Source organism: Leucoraja erinacea, chromosome 3 (assembly GCF_028641065.1).
Source record: "Leucoraja erinacea ecotype New England chromosome 3, Leri_hhj_1, whole genome shotgun sequence".
NCBI lineage: Eukaryota > Metazoa > Chordata > Chondrichthyes > Rajiformes > Rajidae > Leucoraja > Leucoraja erinaceus.
The window spans coordinates 62,670,910-62,690,541 of NC_073379.1; the positions used below are offsets into that span (position 1 = coordinate 62,670,910).

Sequence of the window (19,632 nt, forward strand, 5' to 3'; positions counted from 1 at the left end):
CTGCTGGCCGCCTTTCTTCCTTTGATTCCTTGCTACGCTGAAACCAGACACAGAATCGCCGAGATCTTTTCCATTTCGGTAGAGATTTCACTTTTCTTTCTAAGTATCCGCTTCTGATTACATTTCGTCGTGTTTATGTACACATTTTTAATCAAATCCTTCTCCCCCCCCCCCCCCCAATATTTAAAAAAAAAACTGGCTTCTCACCCATAGAAGCAGCCCCAGCCCCTGGTGAACGTTTCATCGTGTGATGTCACAATGCCCAATGTTCACATATGTCCAATCGGAATGAATTCATTTACATATGCCTTTGCAGGAGCCCCAGCCCATGGTGAACGTTTCATCGTGTGATGTCACAATGCCCAATGCTCAAAGACATTCATGCCATAGAGGGAGTACAGAGAAGGTTCACCAGACTGATTCCTGGGATGTCAGGACTTTCATATGAAGAAAGACTGGCTTGTACTCGCTAGATTTTAGAAGATTGAGGGGGAATCTTATAGAAACTTACAAAATTCTTAAGGGGTTGGACAGGCTAGATGCAGGAAGATTGTTCCAGATGTTGGGGAAGTCCAGAACAAGGGGTCACAGTTTAAGGATAAGGGGGAATTCCTTTAGGACCGAGATGAGAAAAACATTTTTCACACAGAGAGTGGTGAATCTCTGGAATTCTCTGCTACAGTAGGTAGTTGAGGCCAGTTCATTGGCTATATTTAAGAGGGAGTTAGATGTGGATCTTGTGGCTAAAGGGATCAGGGGGTATGGAGAGAAGGCAGGTACAGGATACTGAGTTGGATGATCAGCCATGATCATATTGAATGGTGGTGCATGCTCAAAGGGCCGAATGGCCTACTCCTGCACTTAATTTCTATGTTTCTATGTTTCCCTCTCCTCACCCCTCTCCCTCTCCCACCCATCCCCCCCCCCCCCCCCCCCCCCCCTTCCCTCTCTACCCCACCCCTTCCCTCTCTCCCCCCGCCCCCTTCCCCTACCCTTCTGTCCCTCTTCCACCACTCCCCCTACCCCTCCCTCCCCACTCTTCCACTTCTCTCCCCTTACCCCACCCCTCCCCCCTACCCCTCTGTCCCTCTTCCACCACTCCCCCGTCCCTCTTCCACCACTCCCGCTACCCCTCTACCCCCCTCCCTCCCCCCACCCCACTCCACTCCCCCTTCTCTCCTCCCCTCCAGCCCCCTCACACCTCTCCCTCTCCCATCCCCTCCTCCCCCCCCCTCCCTCTCTCCCCCTCCCCCCCCCCCCCTCCCCCTACCCCTCTGTCCCTCTTTCATCACTCCCCCTACCCCTCTCCTCCTTCCTCCCCACTCTTCCACTTCACTTCTCTCCCCCTTCCCCCTCCACTCTCTCCTCTCCACTCTTCCCCTGTCTCCCCCTCACCCCCTCCCTCCCTCCTAACCTCCCTCCCCATCCCCCCCCCCCTCTCTCCCCATCCCCCTCCCTCTCACCCCCTACCCCGCTCTCCTTTCCCTCCCAAATCTGTCCCGTTTCCTCCTCCTCCTCCAATCCCCTCCCTCCCCCCTTCTCCCCCCCCCCCCCCCCCCCCCCACCTGTGTGTTTGGGGGGTGGTTAATGTGAGTGTGATGCCGCAGCCCCCCCCCCCCCCCCCCCCCCCCCCAAATACCCGTTGGGTAACTGACCCAACGGGTCTGCACTTGGTCTAGTATATTACTAAAACTCTCATCTTGTTTGTTTCTTTGGCTGGCTGTGTGTCAGTGATTAGTGTGATCCTGAAATTACGCCAAAATGGTACATGATAGCGCTACAATTTTGGCCCACCTTTCTCACCTTTGTCATGTGGTGTGCTGTATCAAGTTTTGTTAAGATTGATGGTATATTTTACAAGTTATCACATTTTAAACTTTACAAAACCACTTTGACAAAAATCTCTTCTATCTGCACTGGCCGTTAGCAGCATATGGCGTCACAATGGGATCTCATTTACATAAACTGCCCATCAGCAATGTTCCACCCCACAATGACATCACAATGTGATCCCATTTACATTGGGAAAAAAAACTCCATTTTAAAAAACATTCCACCTCACAACGATGTCAAGGGGGTAGGGAGGGGAGAGGGGTTATGGAGGGAGGGAGGAGGTGACTGAGGGTAGGGGAAAGGAGAGGGAGAGGCGAAGGAGGGAGTGGGGAGGGGAGGAGGAGAGGGGAAAGAAGAGGGAGGGTGAACAGGAGGGGGTGGAAGTGCTGGGGATGAGGGGGAATGGAGGAGGATAGGAGTAGGAAAAGGGATGGCGAGGCGCACTTTGGGAGGGTTGCCATGACTCGCGTTACAATGGGGATCTCTGGCGTCACAATGGGAACACATCAGCCGTGCCTTGCGCAGTTGGGGGCTATGGGTAAGTGGTGGAATATCACGTTCGGGGACCAGCCATCCCGTGTGACAGGGATCCAACAGGCCCCACTTGGTCTAGTTACTATTAAAACCTTGCACACGTTTACTTCACTTTTTGGGATGTTGCACAATATTATAATAAATATTCCAATAAACCTGCTATATTTAAAGGGGGCACGACAATCAGTCCTGTTCTGTTTACATGTGGAAGGAGTTGAGGAACTAGGTCTCAGTAAGATGAAAGAGAACATGGGAACTATGGTCTGACTGAGTAGGAAGAGAGTGTGGGAACCAGGGTTGTACCGAGTTGGAAGGGAGTGTGGTATATGTCACCTGGTGAGCCATATGCCATATCATCAGGATTTCTAAATACAGGGGCTCCCCAATTATGGGAGGCCTGATTTACAGAAATCTAACTTTATGTAAATTCTCCCATAGAACTTTAAATACCAGCAAATGATGGCTTCGTGAAAATAAACCTGCTATTTGTACTTGACTGTGGATGTTTGGTGTAGAGTCCTCAAAGATTAATATACCTGAATAATTGATGCTGAAATGTCTGGATGGGCAAAGATCCAAGTATTTAAGCGGTGGGTGGTTAAAAAGAAACCTTACTGAAATGTCATTGCCTCCACTGCTGCTTTGGCTCTATACGACCTACTGCAAATTAGAAAAGTTCTGTTATTATTTCTGTTCTCTTCCACTCACTGTTTGTTTCCAACTTGCAGATAAATCAATTAACTGAAATTGGTTCCCAGGAGAGTGAGTGCAGAGGTCGCGCTGATTGCTATCATAGTCTAGAGAGGACCTGTTTGTGAGAGGCAGGGTAGCAGAGAGAGAAAGCAGTGGGTGATTGGCACGTTTTCTGGATGGATTGTTGAATCTGGAGGCCCGTGGTTGTAGTTACATTAAATACAAAGTAAAATAAAATTATTCATGAACTTCAGCCAACATTTACTTCCCAGCTTTAACATGTTCAAGAAAGTGGTGGTGCTTCTTGATCTTCTGCAGCCTCAGTGAATACTCCCATTCTACTGTTGGAAAGGGAACCCCCAAAACGTAGTTGCAGTGGCAAGAAGAACTAACAATTTATTTCTAAGTACTTATGGTGTTTAATTTGAAGGACATTGTATAAAATTCTCGCAGGTCCACTGCTTTTGTCACAGGTGGGGAGGGAGGAAGGAGGAGGAGGAGGCAGGGGGAGGAGGAGGTGGGAACCCCGGATTCCGACCTTTGGATCGCTGCCCCATGCCATTGGAAATGGGTATGGCAAAGTATTAATGTGGTGTGAATACTACTTGCCACCTACCGTGCCTGAATGTTGCGTGCATGAATGTTGCATTCATCTTGCTATATGCAGCCTTGGACTGTTTCATTTTGTAACCAGTTGCAGTTGGAAATGAATATTATGCACTAGACTAAGTGGGACCAGTTGGGTCCCAGCTTCACACGGGAGGGCTGGTGCCCCAACGCAATATTCCACCTCTCCATTATTCCAATATTGCTGGCCAGTGGGTGGAGGGGGGGCTTTCTGGAGTGCTAGCATGATGTTGTGGGCTGAAGGGACTGGTTTCCATGGGGCTAGTATTGACATTGTGGGCCGGCAGCTCAGTCACTGAGACCACTCACACACATACTTACACACATACTTACACACACACACACGCGCACACACACACACACACGCACGCACGCACACACACACACACACACACACACACACACAGTCTGAAGAAGGGTCTCGACCCGAAACGTCGCCTATTTCCTTTGCTCCATAGATACTGCCTCACCCGCAGAGTTTCTCCAGCATTTTTGTCTACTTGTGAAGTAAGATAACTCTTGTAACATTGCCAACTCGTCCACAGCAAGCTATAACAAAGAGCATTGTGCTAATGTCTGAATAAGCTATTTTAATACTGTGATTGGAAATAAATACTGGCTAGATGCTGGGCATAACTCTCCTACCGTAATTAGATTTTTTTACTTCTACTTTAAAGAGCAGAGAGAGCCTTGGTTTAATATCTTATCTGAGAGACAGCATCTTCCACTTTACCATCCTCCCTCAATATTACACAGAAGCATCACAGTCCTCTGGAACAGCACCTGAGCTCTCTCCACCTGATTCGGAGGTGATAGTGCTACAAACGGAGTTGCAGCCGACACGAATCAAGGACAATATGAAATCTATCATTCATCCCTTCACCAATCTTTAGATTTGCCCATGCCAATACTTTTCTGTGGTCCAGCCCTTGTCTCAGCAGCTATAGCATGATTCCTGAAAACTATATCCTGCCTGTATTAACCATATTTTTTCCATGCCACAGAGGAGCTTGGAGTAACAAGGGAAAGATCCAATTTCTGTGTGATAGGTGTAGAAACTAATGAGGTGATATGCAAAGAAAGTTTTGTTTTTTTGAAATATTAGCAGCTCAAAAAGATAGAAAGCAGAATTACAAAGGTAATAACATCAGGAATCCAACCTGAGTCACATGCAAATTGGCAAAAAGGTAATTAAGATCAAAATGTTGAATGCAAGGCTCAGAATGGGTTTTAGGGAGTTGAGTTTCAATTCATGGGGCAATGGCACTGGTAGTGGAGAAAAGGGTAGGAATTACATTATGATGGGCTCTGACCAATCCACGTCATCATATCTGGTGTACTTGATACATTTCTTACTTAGTTTAAAAGAATAATCATTATTTTATTTATCAACCAGGACAAAGCAGTTTGCTTCTTTCCCCACTGAAACTCATATTCAGCCTCAGCCATTGCACTGGAAGAAGTATCCAAAGATCTGAAGAATGTGCTGCAGTTATGCATCAGTCACTTTTAAAACCATCTCTTGGGATGGTTTTAAAAGAGAAAAGATCACAATTGTCACACAAACTATTATCTCCAAGTTCCTGTGTAAATACTTGAAAGTGAATCTTTAACTTGGGTATCTACTGCCTTTCCTCCCAAGGTTTGAATTCATTATCTAACACTACCGTGAAGCTCCATCTCTAAAAGAATATGAAGATTCAAGAAAAATTATGCCTACCATCACCTTAAGACAATCAGACAAATCTCAGCCTTTTATGGTCGTCATGTTTCATCTGTTATGTTTCTAGCTTAGTCCATGAATAGCCTTTAGAACTATTTAAATTAACTTCTATTGACAATCAGTTTTGTTTTGCTGAGCTTATTTTTTATCCAGGTGTACCACAAAGCCCTGCGTAGCTGTTGTCTCACACATTCGATTTCTTTGTTCCAACTACCTGTCTATCAACTTCACCCCCACTTCCCACCACACCTATTGCCTGTCACGCTATGTCCGGCCCCTCTCTCCAAGCTTTCTTTTCATCCCACCCTCCTGCAATCAATTTGAAGAAGGGTCCCAACCTGAAACATCACCTATCCGTGTTCTCCAGAGATGCTACCTGACCCGCTGAGTTACTCCAGCATTTGGGCCTTTTTTGTAAATAAGCAACTGTAATTCCTTGTTTCCACATATACAAACACATATGTCTCATGTATTGGCAGGAGCAGGCTTCCTGGGTGTGTCAATGTGATGACAACACAGTACAAAGACTGGAACATGACTTCAAGATGACGCTCCAGCAGCAAAGTACCCTTGAGCAGTGGGCTGCCTGGCTTGATAACGTGGTGACACAGGTGTTGAAGCCCTATGAAGGGAGCGCTAGTTTTCCCAAAGCTGCTCGTCAATTCCTGCTGAAATGGTCCTTTTACAGGTAAATTACGACAGGTCTGAAAGTAAATAAAGTAGAAATTTGCTATCTGAGATAGGTTGAACGTGTAGGTCAAGCATACTCCCAAGAAGAAAATATTAGATGTATTCTCTGTGATACCCTCAGCACGTAATAAATAGGAGGACTGGCGGTTTAAGCCTGCACAATCATTCATCACGATCACAGTACTGACTGCATTATCCCTAAACTTTCCTAATATCCAGAAAGTAACAGATCTACTGTAAGTTTCGAATGGGTCTCCACAGTTCTCCAGGGTAGAAAAATCTAAAGAATCGTCCCCCTCTGAGTGAAGATTTTTTTTCCTCTATCGCAATGCTAAACGGCCTAAACTTTATTCTCAACTGTACCCCTGGTTCAAGAACGTTGTTGGGGAAACATGTTTCCTGAATATAGCCAGTCAAACCTTTCAGGATTTTTTAAGTTTTGATGAAATCCACTTTCATTTTTCTAAACTTTAGAGGAGTTAGATCTAGTCTACTCAGTCTGTCCTTGTACAACACACCTTCGATTCCTGACACCATTCCAGGGTATCTTCATGCATTCCCACTATAAAACGTGCATCATTTCACAGGTAAAGGGATCAAAACTCTGCAAATCTCACCAAGGATCTCACCAAGGTTTTATACTTAGTTTATTATAATCTACTTATTCTTGCTAGCACACCCTCTATTGCTCTTCCTAATTGCTTGATGCGTCCACATGTGATTTGTGTTCATGCAGAGCCACGTCATTTTGAACATCAAATCCACCCAATCCCTCACCATTTAATAAACATGATGCTTTTCTGCTATCTGTATCAAAAGGTATGATCTCAGTTTTCCACATTATATTTCATCTGGCATGTTCCTGCCTACCTAGCTGGTCCATATTTCCCTAAAGCAGTGGTTCTTAACCTTTTTGGCATACGTAAGCGCATTCGCGAACAAAATACTGTATGTGGTATGTACCATTGTTAGGTTCCTAAAAATGGGCTCAACAAATGGATATGTTTTTTATGACCCCTTCATGTCTCCCGGTAAAGCCCCAAACGATCCCCCCATGGGAGTTCGACCCCCAGGTTAAGAACCACTGCCCTGAAGACTCTTTACATCCTCCTCAGTACTCACAATCCCGCCTACATTAGTATCATCAGCAATGTTGGAAATATGACTTTGTATTCCCTCATCCAAATTTTTTTATATAGATTGTGAATAGCTGGGCACCAGGCACCGATTCCGGATGTACCTCCCTGGTCACGGCTAGTCAACCCAAGAGAAATCCATGGATTTAGCTTTCTGTTCAATAGCCATTTGTATATTACTTCCAATTCCATGTCCTTGAGTCATATTGATCAACATCCTATGCAAGACTTTATCGAAATCCAAATGCACAACATCCAGTGGTTCCCCACATCTATTTTACTAGTTATATCTTATTAGAAGTTCCGTCGATGTCAAACATTTTCATATATCCATGTCATCATCACTTAATCCTTTATTCTTTTCATATTTATAACCATTAGCAATTGGTAACTCTCTGGTTTTTTTCTCCCTCTTTCTTCAATAAAGTGTCACCTTTGCTATCGTCTAATCCACAAGAATCTATAAAAGCCTCGACAATGATAACCAAAGCTCTCACTATCTCTATCTTCAAAGTTTCAGGATGTAGATCATTTGATCCTTCAGATTTATCTTTCAAGCACATCAACATCTCTAGAACAACTTACTGATTAATTGTTAATTCCTTCATTTCCCCATTCACAGTAGAGTCTTGATTCCCTAAAATATCCAACAGGTTTTGTGTGCCTTCTGTGAAGACTGACGCAATATAATTTTAAAATCCTCTGTAATTTCCTTATTTCCCTGTATAAATTGTCACATTTATCTGAGGTTATCACATTTTCCCTTGTAATCATTTCCTTTTTATGTACTTATAAAAGCTCTAAGAGTTCTACTGACATCTCTGAAACCTTTGAGACTTTTATGCAGACCTGAATGGGCAAGATATGGAAAGATAGGAATCTAATGTAAGGTTGTGTACATGTGATTAGGGTATATGGATAAGAAGATCAGCATGGCTGTGAGGACCAAAGAGCCACTTTCCTTACTGTTCAACTCCATGTTAACTCTTATGTTTTTTTGCAATCTGCAGTCTATTCTATCTTGCCGTTCCATATTATTCTCTTGGTTCTCCATTGCCTCATTGGCAATTGATTGGCCAATTATGTGTTATTTAACATTAAACCCAAGTAAAGATAGTACTGCATTTTGACCAGATCTGCTAATCATTTGGAGCTGCCTGCATCTGCACAGAAATGATTTGATCTCACAAGGTGATGAGATCATGTACTCAGCAAAAATTACGTAGCATTGGAGATCAGGAGCTGAAATATTATTTCTCCTGTACAGCCACAAATCTTCACGTATCTATTAGCTACAGGTTGCTAATTAAGTGTGGCTCTGTAGTAAAGGTCAAAACTGTCCATAGATGAAATTGTTAAACCACGTCTTATCTGAAGCACCCGTGAAAGCTGCTTCATGTCCTGATCGCATTCTTAGAAGACCCTCTAAATCACTTAGCATTTAGGACTTAGATGAGCTTTGTGCACAAATTTTAAGTACACTGTGCAATTTAATCACAATGACCAACTGTACATGTGCTAAATATACAGAAGGTTTCAGTCTTCTGCATGCATTAATGAAAGGGCTTGCACACAAACTAAAAATCCCTCAATTTCTAAAGGAAACAAAACCTTTCCCTGCTCCTGGTTGATGTTTACCTCCGGTTTGGTGTTCAATCTTTACGTTACATTTCTTTAGAAATACTAAATAATGGGGAAAAAACTTAATGATACAATGAGAAAATATCAAAATTAATTCTACTTGTTTAATTTTATGATCAGTCAGGAATGTTTAAATGTTATGTACCAGCATTGGACCAATTAAATGTTTCATCTAGATATTGGCACTAAAGAAAATCTAATTGAAATGTTCTTTTTAAATATCTGCATAATAAAGCACAACTATGAGAAGGGTCAATTTTAAGGTGAAAAATGTATTCACTTTGATTTTAAAAATTGGTTCCTGATATAATGAAAATAACATATTAAGATGGATTGGAGAAAACATTTTATTGTGTCATTCCAACTCTTGGAGATGAGTTTCAGATGCTCAATGTAGGTTTTTCAGGTGCAAGGACAAACAGGCATCCTTTCTTTCCTTTCCATCTTATTTGGAAGAGTGGCTACATTTCAGCAGCCATTTGATCCTTTTATTCCCAAAGTTGCATTATTCATCTAAGTGGTGAGTCTTGGCATTGCCTTCATCCAAGAAGGATTAACAAACCTTGTCTCTGTCTCTTGCCTGGAAAGTATGTGTATTTCTCAGAGAGGGACATTAGATTTTGAGCAGCAGCAGAAACCTAGATGATATTTGCCCTCCATATCTCATTAATATTGACATTTGTGTGCCCACCAAGTGTAGTATTGATGAAGGGCTATATTTAAAAGGTTCAAACATCTGGTGCATGTATTATTAGTTCAAAACTCATGAAGCTGTTAGGGAATATGACATTTGTACTTGTGAAGATCATGTAACCTCATGCCTCCAATGTTCCAACAGTTCCATGGTTATTCGAGACCTGACCTTACGGAGTGCAGCAAGTTTTGGTTCTTTCCATCTGATACGCTTGTTGTATGATGAGTACATGTTTTATCTGGTGGAGCACAGGGTGGCTCAGGCTACTGGGGAAACGCCTATCGCTGTGATGGGAGAGGTAAGGTTTAAAGGGTCTTAAAATATAATAACAGCTTTTTACTACAAATATAGAAACATAGAAATTAGGTGCAGGAGTAGGCCATTCGGCTATTCGAGCGTGCACCGCCATTCAATATGATCATGGATGATCATCCAACTCAGTATCCCGTACCTGCCTTCTCTCCATACCCTCTGATCCCCTTAGCCACAAGGGCCACGTCTAACTCCCTCTTAAATATAGCCAATGAACTGGCCTCAACTACCCTCTGTGGCAGAGAGTTCCAGAGATTCACCACTCTCTGTGTGAAAAAAGTTTTTCTCATCTCAGTTTTAAAGGATTTCCCCCTTATCCTTAAGCTGTGACCCCTTGTCCTGGACTTCCCCAACATCGGGAACAATCTTCCTGCATCTAGCCTGTCCAACCCCTTAAGAATTTTGTAAGTTTCTATAAGATCCCCTCTCAATCTCCTAAATTCTAGAGAGTATAAACCAAGTCTATCCAGTCTTTCTTCTTAAGACAGTCCTGACATCCCAGGAATCAGTCTGGTGAACGTTCTCTGCACTCCCTCTATGGCAATAATGTCCTTCCTCAGATTTGGAGACCAAAACTGTACGCAATACTCCAGGTGTGCTCCCACCAAGACCCTGTACAACTGCAGTAGAACCTCCCTGCTCCTATACTCAAATCCTTTTGCTATGAAAGCTAACATACCATTTGCTTTCTTCACTGCCTGCTGCACCTGCATGCCTACTTTCAATGACTGATGTACCATGACACCCAGGTCTCGCTGCATCTCCCCTTTTCCTAATCGGCCACCATTTAGACAATAGTCTGCTTTCCTGTTTTTGCCGCCAAAATGGATAACCTCACATTTATCCACATTATACTGCATCTGCCAAACATTTGCCCACTCACCCAGCCTATACAAGTCACCTTGCAGTCTCCTAGCATTCTCCTCACAGCTAACACTGCCCCCCAGCTTAGTGCCATCCGCAAACTTGGAGATATTGCCTTCAATTCCCTCATCCAGATCATTAATATATATTGTAAATAGCTGGGGTCCCAGCACTGAGCCTTGCGGTACCCCACTAGTCACTGCCCGCCATTGTGAAAAGGACCCGTTTACTCCTACTCTTTTCTTCCCGTTTGCCAGTCAGTTCTCTATCCACATCAATACTGAACCCCCAATGCCATGTGCTTTAAGTTTGTATACTAATCTCTTATGTGGGACCTTGTCGAAAGCCTTCTGGAAGTCCAGATACACCACATCCACTGGTTCTCCCCTATCCACGCTACTAGGTACATCCTCGAAAAATTCTATAAGATTCGTCAGACATAATTTACCTTTCGTAAATCCATGCTGACTTTGTCCAATGATTTCACCACTTTCCAAATGTGCTGTTATCCCATCTTTAATAACTGACTCTAGCAGTTTCCCCACTACCGATGTTAGACTAACTGGTCTGTAATTCCCCGTTTTCTCTCTCCCTCCCTTCTTAAAAAGTGGGGTTACGTTTGCTACCCGCCAATCCTCAGGAACTACTCCAGAATCTAAAGAGTTTTGAAAGATTATTACTAATGCATCCACTATTTCTGGAGCTACTTCCTTAAGTACTCGGGGATGCAGCCTATCTGGCCCTGGGGATTTATCGGCCTTTAATCCATTCAATTTACCCAACACCACTTCCCGACTTCCTTGACCCGTATTTCCGGCAGATTATTTATGTTTTCCTTAGTGAAGACGGAACCAAAGTAGTTATTCAATTGGTCCGCCATATCCTTGTTCCCCATGATCAACTCACCTGTTTCTGACTGCAAGGGACCTACATTTGTTTTAACTAATCTCTTTCTTTTCACATATCTATAAAAACTTTTGCAGTCAGTTTTTATGTTCCCTGCCAGTTTTCTTTCATAATCTATTTTTCCTTTCCTAATTAAGCCCTTTGTCCTCCTCAGCTGGTCTCTGAATTTCTCCCAGTCCTCTGGTGTGCTGCTTTTTCTGGCTAATTTGTACGCATCATCCTTCGCTTTGATACTATCCCTGATTTCCCTTGTTATCCACGGATGCACTACCTTCCCTGATTTATTCTTTTGCCAAACTGGGATGAACAATTTTTGTAGTTCATCCATGCAGTCTTTAAATGCCTTCCATTGCATATCCACCATCAACCCTTTTAGAATTAATTGCCAGTCAATCTTGGCCAATTCACATCTCATACCCTCAAAGTTACCTTTCTTTAAGTTCAGAACCATTGTTTCTGAATTAACAATGTCACCCGCTGAGTTTCTCCAGCATTTTTGTCTAACTTAATAAAATGTATCTGTGCTTCCACCAATGCAAGTTGATCACTTATCCTTAGTTAAATATGGAGACCAAAACTGTATATAGTATTCCAGATGTGGTTCACACCAAGGCCTTCTAAAATTGCAGTAAAACTTACTACTTTAATAAAGACCAACATTCCACTAATCCTCCAAATTGCTGTACCTTCATGCTAATCCTTTGTAATCCACATACAAGCAGTCTCAGCTGCTTTTGTAGTATCACTTTACATATTCATTTACTTTTTCATTCATTTCTTATAATTGATAATCTTATATTTTTCCATGTTATACTTCATCTGGCAATTTCTTAATCACTCGACCTATCTATATCTCTTTGTAGGCTGTTTGCATTCTTCTCATGGCTAGCCAGCCCATGTCAGCTTTTATCAACAGCAAATTTAGCCACCGTGCACTTGATCCTTTGTCTAGAGCATCAATACAGATAGTAAATAGTTAACGCAGCACTGAACCTATGCCACCTCACTAGATACTGATTGCTACTATGAGAAAAATCAGTTTATCCAAACTCTGTTTGTGTTTCTTGTTGCTCTTCTATTCGTGCCATTATATTAACCCATGTGCAGACGTGGCATCGAAGGCCGAGAAGCAGAAGCAAAGAAGTGGAAGCCAAATAACCGAACAGAAACGTAGCCGAAAAGCCAACGAACCGAAAGGGCGGGACGCCTAAAAGCCAACAAACCGAAAGGGTGGGACCGCCTAAAAGCAAACTCACCAAAAGGCTGCTATGCCGAAACACTAATTCACCAAAAGGCTGCGTCGCCTACAAGTCAAAAGTCAAATAACAGACATGATGCTGCCAGGGGGTGGGACTTGTCAGCGATTGGTCCAGACCCCCGCGTCCATCACATCACCGGCCTGTGGAGACGGGAGGGTGGGGTTATTTTCCCACAAAAGCCATAGGTGACTGGGCACTCTGACCCGAGCACCAAGTTGTAAGCGGCCGAAGGAGCACATCCCTCGGGCCAGCCCCCACTCTCCCACGGCCACGGCCGCCTTCTGCCTCGTCTCCCCCGCGGCCGCACTGTGACGGGCTGTGAGTCGGCAGCGCACGCACACACACAGGGCTAGGTGGAGCAGAGGTGTGGGACAGGCTTGTCCCTCCGCCCACCCAGTCACTAACCGCGAAGCATCGCCATCGAACCTTAACCCCCATACCAGGGTGATTAACCCCCCGATACCCACACTGGGTGATTCACCTCCACCCCGGCCGCAGGGACAGACGGCATTGGCAGCCATAGTAAATCGCTTTTAAAACATGGGGACACACAAATTCCCTGGCGCGCCGATGACAAGTGTGCATGACAACGAACAATTTTATCTCCTCCCATTCACACCCCCCTCCCCTTGACAACAAGAAGCACGTTTTATTTATTGTTTAAACACAGTAATACCGTCTGGTTGCCTGCGTAACGCACACAAGCTCCCACGCTCAAAACACCAGATAATCTATAATCTGTTTTAACTGAAGATGGGCACAAAAAGCTGGAGTAACTCAGTGGGCCAGGCAGCAACTCTGGAAAGAAGGAATGGGTGACGTTTCGGGTCGAGACCATTCTTCAGACCTCAATGGTCTCAGCTGATGAAATGAGGCAACCGTCACACCAAAGATAGACACAAAATGCTGGAGTGACTCTGTGGGACAGGCAGCATTTCTGAAGAGAAGGAATGGTTGGCGTTTCGGGTCGAGACAGTTCAGACTCAGTCTTCAGGTCTGAAGAATGGTCTCGACCTGAAACGTCACCCATTCCTTCTCTACAAAGATGCTGCCTGTCCCACTGAGTTACTCCAGCTTTTTGTGTCCATCTTCGATTAAAACAGATTGCAGATTATCTGGGGTTTTGAGCATGGGAGCCTGTCCCTGCATTACGGTATTACTGTGTTTAAACAATAAATAAAACGTGCTTCTTTTTGTTGGGTGGGAGTGGGAGGAGATAAAATTGTTTGTTACCATGCACACTTGTCATCGGCCCGCCAAGGAATTTGTGTGTGTCCCACCTTGTTTTAAAAGCTATTTACTATGGCTGCCAATACCCCGAGCCATCTGTCCCCACGGCCGGGGTGGGGGGTGAATCACCTGGTGTGGGTGTTGGGGGGGTGAATCACCCCATGTGTGGGTCGGGGGTCGGGGGGGTAATGCACGCTGGTGTGGGGGTTGGGGTCCGATGGCGGTGCATCACGGTCAGTGAATCTGGGTGGGCGGAGGGACCAGCCTGTCCCACACCTCTGTTCCACCCGGCCCCGTGTGTGTGCGTGTGCTGCTGACTCACAGCCCGTCACAGTGTGGCCACACGGGGGAGACGAGGCGGAGAGTGGCCGTGGGAGAATGGGGTCTCTCCCGAGTGATGCGCTCCTTTGGCCGCCTACAACTTGGTGCTCGGGTTCGGAGTGTCCAGTCACCTATGGCTTGTGTGGGAAAATGACCCCCACCCTCCCGTCTCCAGCGGCCTGTGATGTGATGGACGCGGGGGTCTGGACCAATCGCTGACAAGTCCCGCCCCTCACCCCGGCAACGTCATGTCCGTTATTTGACTTTTCGGCAGAACGGCCTTGCGGTGAGTTGGTTTGTAGGCGACGCAGCCTTTCGGTGAGTTGGCGTTTCAGCAGAGCAGCCTTTCGGTGAGTTTGCTTTTAGGCGTCCCACCCTTTCGATTAGTTGGCTTTTTGGCTTTGTTTCCGTTCGGTTATTTGGCGCCACTTCTTTGCTTCGGCTTCTCGTCCTTCGACGCCACGTCTGGGTACCATATTAACCAGCCCCATATGTTTTTATAATGTAGTGTCATCTTTTATGTCACACTAGAAATCTATCCTCCTAGAAATTTGAAAAGATGATTGGTTCCTCTTTATCCACTTTGTTTCTTACTTCCTGATAGCACTAACAAATGTATCGATAAATCTATCTATGCTATAAATTGTGTTGATTGTGCTACAATTGTCCAAATGTTCTGCTGTTACCTTATAATGATTTCCAGCATTTTCCCAATGACAAACCCTAGACTAACTAGCCTATAGATTCCTGTTCTTTTTCCGCACTTTTCTAGAATAATGGCATTAAAATTACCATTTTCCACAAATAGGAAAGTTTCCAAGATAAGATAATTATAACCCTTGTGGCAAATGGAACTGCACGACATTAACAAAAAAATGATATTTTAAGATATACTGTGAGGTGTCATAACAGACTTTTTTTTGGGTTTTGTCAACTTTGAGACAAATCAAATTAGATACCATGCAGCTGCATAAACATAGGAATGCCACAACAAATTTCTATATAGAATTTTAACAAGTCCACATATAGCTTTATCTGTACTGTGTCAAATTCTTAAGGTAACAGTAATTCTTATGGTAACTAAAAAGGCTATAGGGGGAGAAAATATGAGGTATGAAGGTAAGCTAGCCACAAATATAAAGGAGGATAGTAAAAGCTTATTTTGATATGTGAAGAGGAAAAAATTAGTTAAAACCAAAATTGGACCCTTGAAGACTGAAATGGGCAAATTTATTATGGGGTACAAGGAAATGGCAAACTAGTTGAACAGGTACTTTGGATCCGTCTTCACTAAGGAGTCACAAACAATCTCGCTCCATCGATGCTACCTCACCCGCTGAGTTTCTCCAGCATTTTTGTCTACTATCCCTGATGTACTAGTGGCCAGAGGATCTAGGGTGGCTGAGGAACTGAAGGAAATTCACATTAGGTAGGAAATGGTGCTGGGCAGACTGATGGGACTGAAGGCTGATAAATCCCCAGGGCCTGATGGTCTGAAGTCCCAGGGTACTTAAGGAAGTGGCTCTAGAAATCGTGGACACATTGATGATCATTTTCCAATGTTCTATAGATTCAGGATAATTCTTGTGGATTGGAGGGTAGCTAATGTTACCCCACTTTTTAATAAGGGCAGGAGAGAAAAACAGGGAATTATAGACCAGTTAGCCTGACATCGATGGTGGGGAAGATGCTGGAGTCAATTATAAAAAGATGAAAGAGCAGTACATTTGGATAGCAGTAGAAGGATCGGTCCAAGTCAGCATGGATTTACGAAGGGGAAATCATGCTTGACTACTCTTCTGGACTTTTTTGAGGACGTAACTGGGAAAATGGACAAGGGAGAGCCAGTGGATGTAGTGTACCTGGACTTTCAGAAAGCATTTGATAAGATTCCCACATAGGAGAATAGTGTGCAAAGTTAGAGCACATGGTATTGGGGGTAGGGTGCTGACAAGGATAGAAAATTGGTTGGCAGACAGGAATCAGAGAGTCGGGATTCACGGGTCCCTTTTGGAATGGCAGGCAGTGACGAGTGGGGTACCGCAAGGCTCGGTGCTGGGACCTCAGCTATTTACAATATATATTAATGATTTAGATGAAGCGATTAAAAGTAACATTAGCAAATTTGCAGATGACAGAAAGCTGGGTGGCAGTGTGAACTGGGAGGAGGATGCTAGGAAGATGCTATGAGGATGCAGGGTGACTTGGGGATGTTGGGTGAGTGGGCAGATGCATGGCAGATGCAGTTTAATGTGAATAAATGTGAGGTTATCCACTTTGGTGGCAAAAACAGGAAGGCAGATTATTATCGAAATGGTGTCAAGTTGGGAAAAGGGGAAGTACAACGGGATCTGGGGGTCCTTGTTCATCAGTCACTGAAAGTAAGCATGCGGGTACAGCAGGCAGTGAAGAAAGCGAATGGCATGTTGGCCTTCATAACAAGAGGAGTTGAGTATAGGAGCAAAGAGGTCCTTCTGCAGTTGTACAGGGCTCTTGTGAGACTACACCTGGAGTATTGTGTGCAGTTTTGGTCTCCAAATTTGAGGAAGGACATTCTTGCTATTGAGGGAGTGCAGCGTAGGTTCACAAGGTTAATTGCCGGGATGGCGAGACCGTCCTATGTTGATAGAAGTCAAAGTCAAAGTCAATTTTATTCGTCACATGCACCCGAGGGTGGAGTGAAATGGAGCTTATATACTGGAATTGAGATGGATGAGAGGGGATCTTATTGAAACATATAAGATTATTAAGGGTTTGGACATGCTAGAGGCAGGAAACGTGTTCCTGATATTGGGGGAGTTCAGAACCAGGGGCCACAGTTTAAGAATAAGGAGTAAGCCATTTAGAACGGAGATGAAGAAACACTTTTTCACGCAGAGAGTTGTGATTCGTTGGAAATCTCTGCCTCAGAGGGCGGTGGAGGCCGGTTCTCTGATTGCTTTCAAGAGAGATTTAGATAGAGCACAAAGATAGCGGAGTCAAGGGATATGGGGAGAAGGCAGGAATTGGGTACTGATTTTGGATGATCAGCTATGATCACATTGAATGGCGATGCTGGCACGAAGGGCCAAATGGCCTACTCCTGCTATTGTCTATTGTCTACTGTATTTACATTCTAAAGTGAATATTTAAAGCTGTCAAAATTTTAGCTTTGTCATGAATAGCAGAAACCTATTGTAGTCAAAGAAAGATGTAGCAGAGAAGCAGGCTCCACGGTCCACTCTGTCCACAAAGAACATCAAACATCTATTGACACTAATCCTGCTCTAATCCATACCATTCTCCCCACATTTCCATCAACTTCCCCTAGACTGCCAATCACCTACACACGAGTCAATTTACCGTTGTTAATTAATCTAGCAAGCTGTGTGTCCCTGAAACGTGGGAGGGAACCAGAGCACCCAGAGGAAATCTGTGCATTCCGAGAGAAAAGTCAGAGAGAATGTGCAAACTCCACGGACAGCGCTGCAGTTCTGATTAAGTCCTGGTCACTGGAACTTTGAGGCAACAAGTCTAATAACTGAGCCACTGTGCCGTCCATCTTGATGTTAGTGGGGCTGTGAAAGGTGGGTAATTTCAATAAATGAACAGGTGATACATTTGAAGAAATGAACAGGTGAGGTAACAGAAGAATTTAAATTTGTGGATGCAAATTTTAAACTAGAGATGTTGGAAGACCAGGTGCTAATGTAAATCATCCTGGACAGGAATGATTTAATTAAGAGGACTTGGTACCCAGTAGGAAGAGCCATAGTTATTGCTGAGCTGAACTTTATGGAGAAAGATAAACAGGCCAGCTAAGAGAACGTTGGAATGACCAAATCTGAAGTGTCACATGCATAAATTAGGGTTTCAGAAGATAGTATGGAAGTGGGTAATCGAACAAGGAGGCAAGGGTTGTCTTTTTAATGGACAGGATAATGGGTGAGCATCTCAATTTAAGCCTTTAGTATACCGAGATTACAAAGAGTCTGATTCTTAAGACATTGGCAGAGAGAATCAGTAAGCTGATGGTGATGGTACTAAGTAAAAGTTTTAACCAGAGTTAAAACCAAAAGTTTTAACCAATCTTGTATGTCCTTCTAAGTTCTTCAAAGTAACATCTAACTGCTACCAGATTTAACAGCATCGTGCAAAGGGTAAATACAATATCCACTGCCCTCTTCCATCAGAAAATTTGCAGCACTGAGATTTAGCGCTTGTTGATAAGTAACATGTTTGATGTCCAGTACATCTGTTTCTGTTCATTGTCTACTTTCTGTTTTTAAATATATTTTAATTTACTTAGAATTAAGTAGGTGTTTTCTTTAAATAGGGTTGTTAGTTATAAGACTGTCTTTACATGCATTCAGTAGTAATACCTTTGATTTTGCAACACACAAACCGTGAAAGGATGTTGATAAATGAAATTTATTTGTGTTGCAGTTTACTGATCTCAGCACGATGTCTCCACTGAACATGTATAAAGGCAAGTATTTCTTGACTAACATTTTTTTTTGAAAAGCCATTAATTCACAATTGTCATTTGAAAATTAACATCCATTTTTTATAAACAAAAAAAAATTGATATGTTCTTCAAAAACCAACACCATAAAAGTATTATGGATATTGTAGGCTGATTATGGTTTACAGCTATTCTTCAAAGCAAACATTTTCATAATTGATAAATATAATGAGCCCAAATTGTTTAAGAATGTCTCTTGCATGCAAAGGAACTGTGGTGGTGTTCACTGTTGTGATCTGCTTATTTTATCTATATAGGTGGGTCCTATTAGTCAAGTGGCTCTCAGAGAACCACTTGCTTTTGGTGATTTTATTTTTGGTGTCATCAACCTGGTCTGGTTGATGAATGGCCTTCTGGAAATGAAGTCAGCCAACTTTAACCAGTGTCCAGACTCGGCAAAGCAATCCCATCCCATCAATCCCATTTCCCATTCCACATCTTATTTCCCTGAACCCCCAGTTACTTACTCTTTCTCATATTCCTTTGTATTTGTTGGCACATATCTACACTGAGGGTGATTTGCTCAGTCAAATAGCTTATCAGCACATTTCTGGCATGTGCAGGGGAGAGGGGGTGGATGTAACCGGAGCACACAGCGGAAACCAAATAAAGTCATGGAGAGAGAGGTACAGACACAGACAGCAGCTGAGATCTGGATCAAACCC

At 43.6% G+C, this 19,632-nt stretch overlaps 1 protein-coding gene across 1 annotated transcript in view; it reads left to right on the plus strand.

Moving 5' to 3' along the window:
- The window catches only part of rfx3 (regulatory factor X, 3 (influences HLA class II expression)), a 265,213-nt gene that overhangs the window by 238,712 nt on the left and 6,869 nt on the right, over positions 1-19,632 (plus strand). Inside the window, exons 15-17 of the mRNA XM_055632801.1 lie at positions 5,890-6,098; positions 9,716-9,869; positions 18,889-18,931. Of these exons, the coding sequence (XP_055488776.1) occupies positions 5,890-6,098; positions 9,716-9,869; positions 18,889-18,931 (406 nt within the window). The remainder of the gene's footprint in view (positions 1-5,889; positions 6,099-9,715; positions 9,870-18,888; positions 18,932-19,632) is intronic.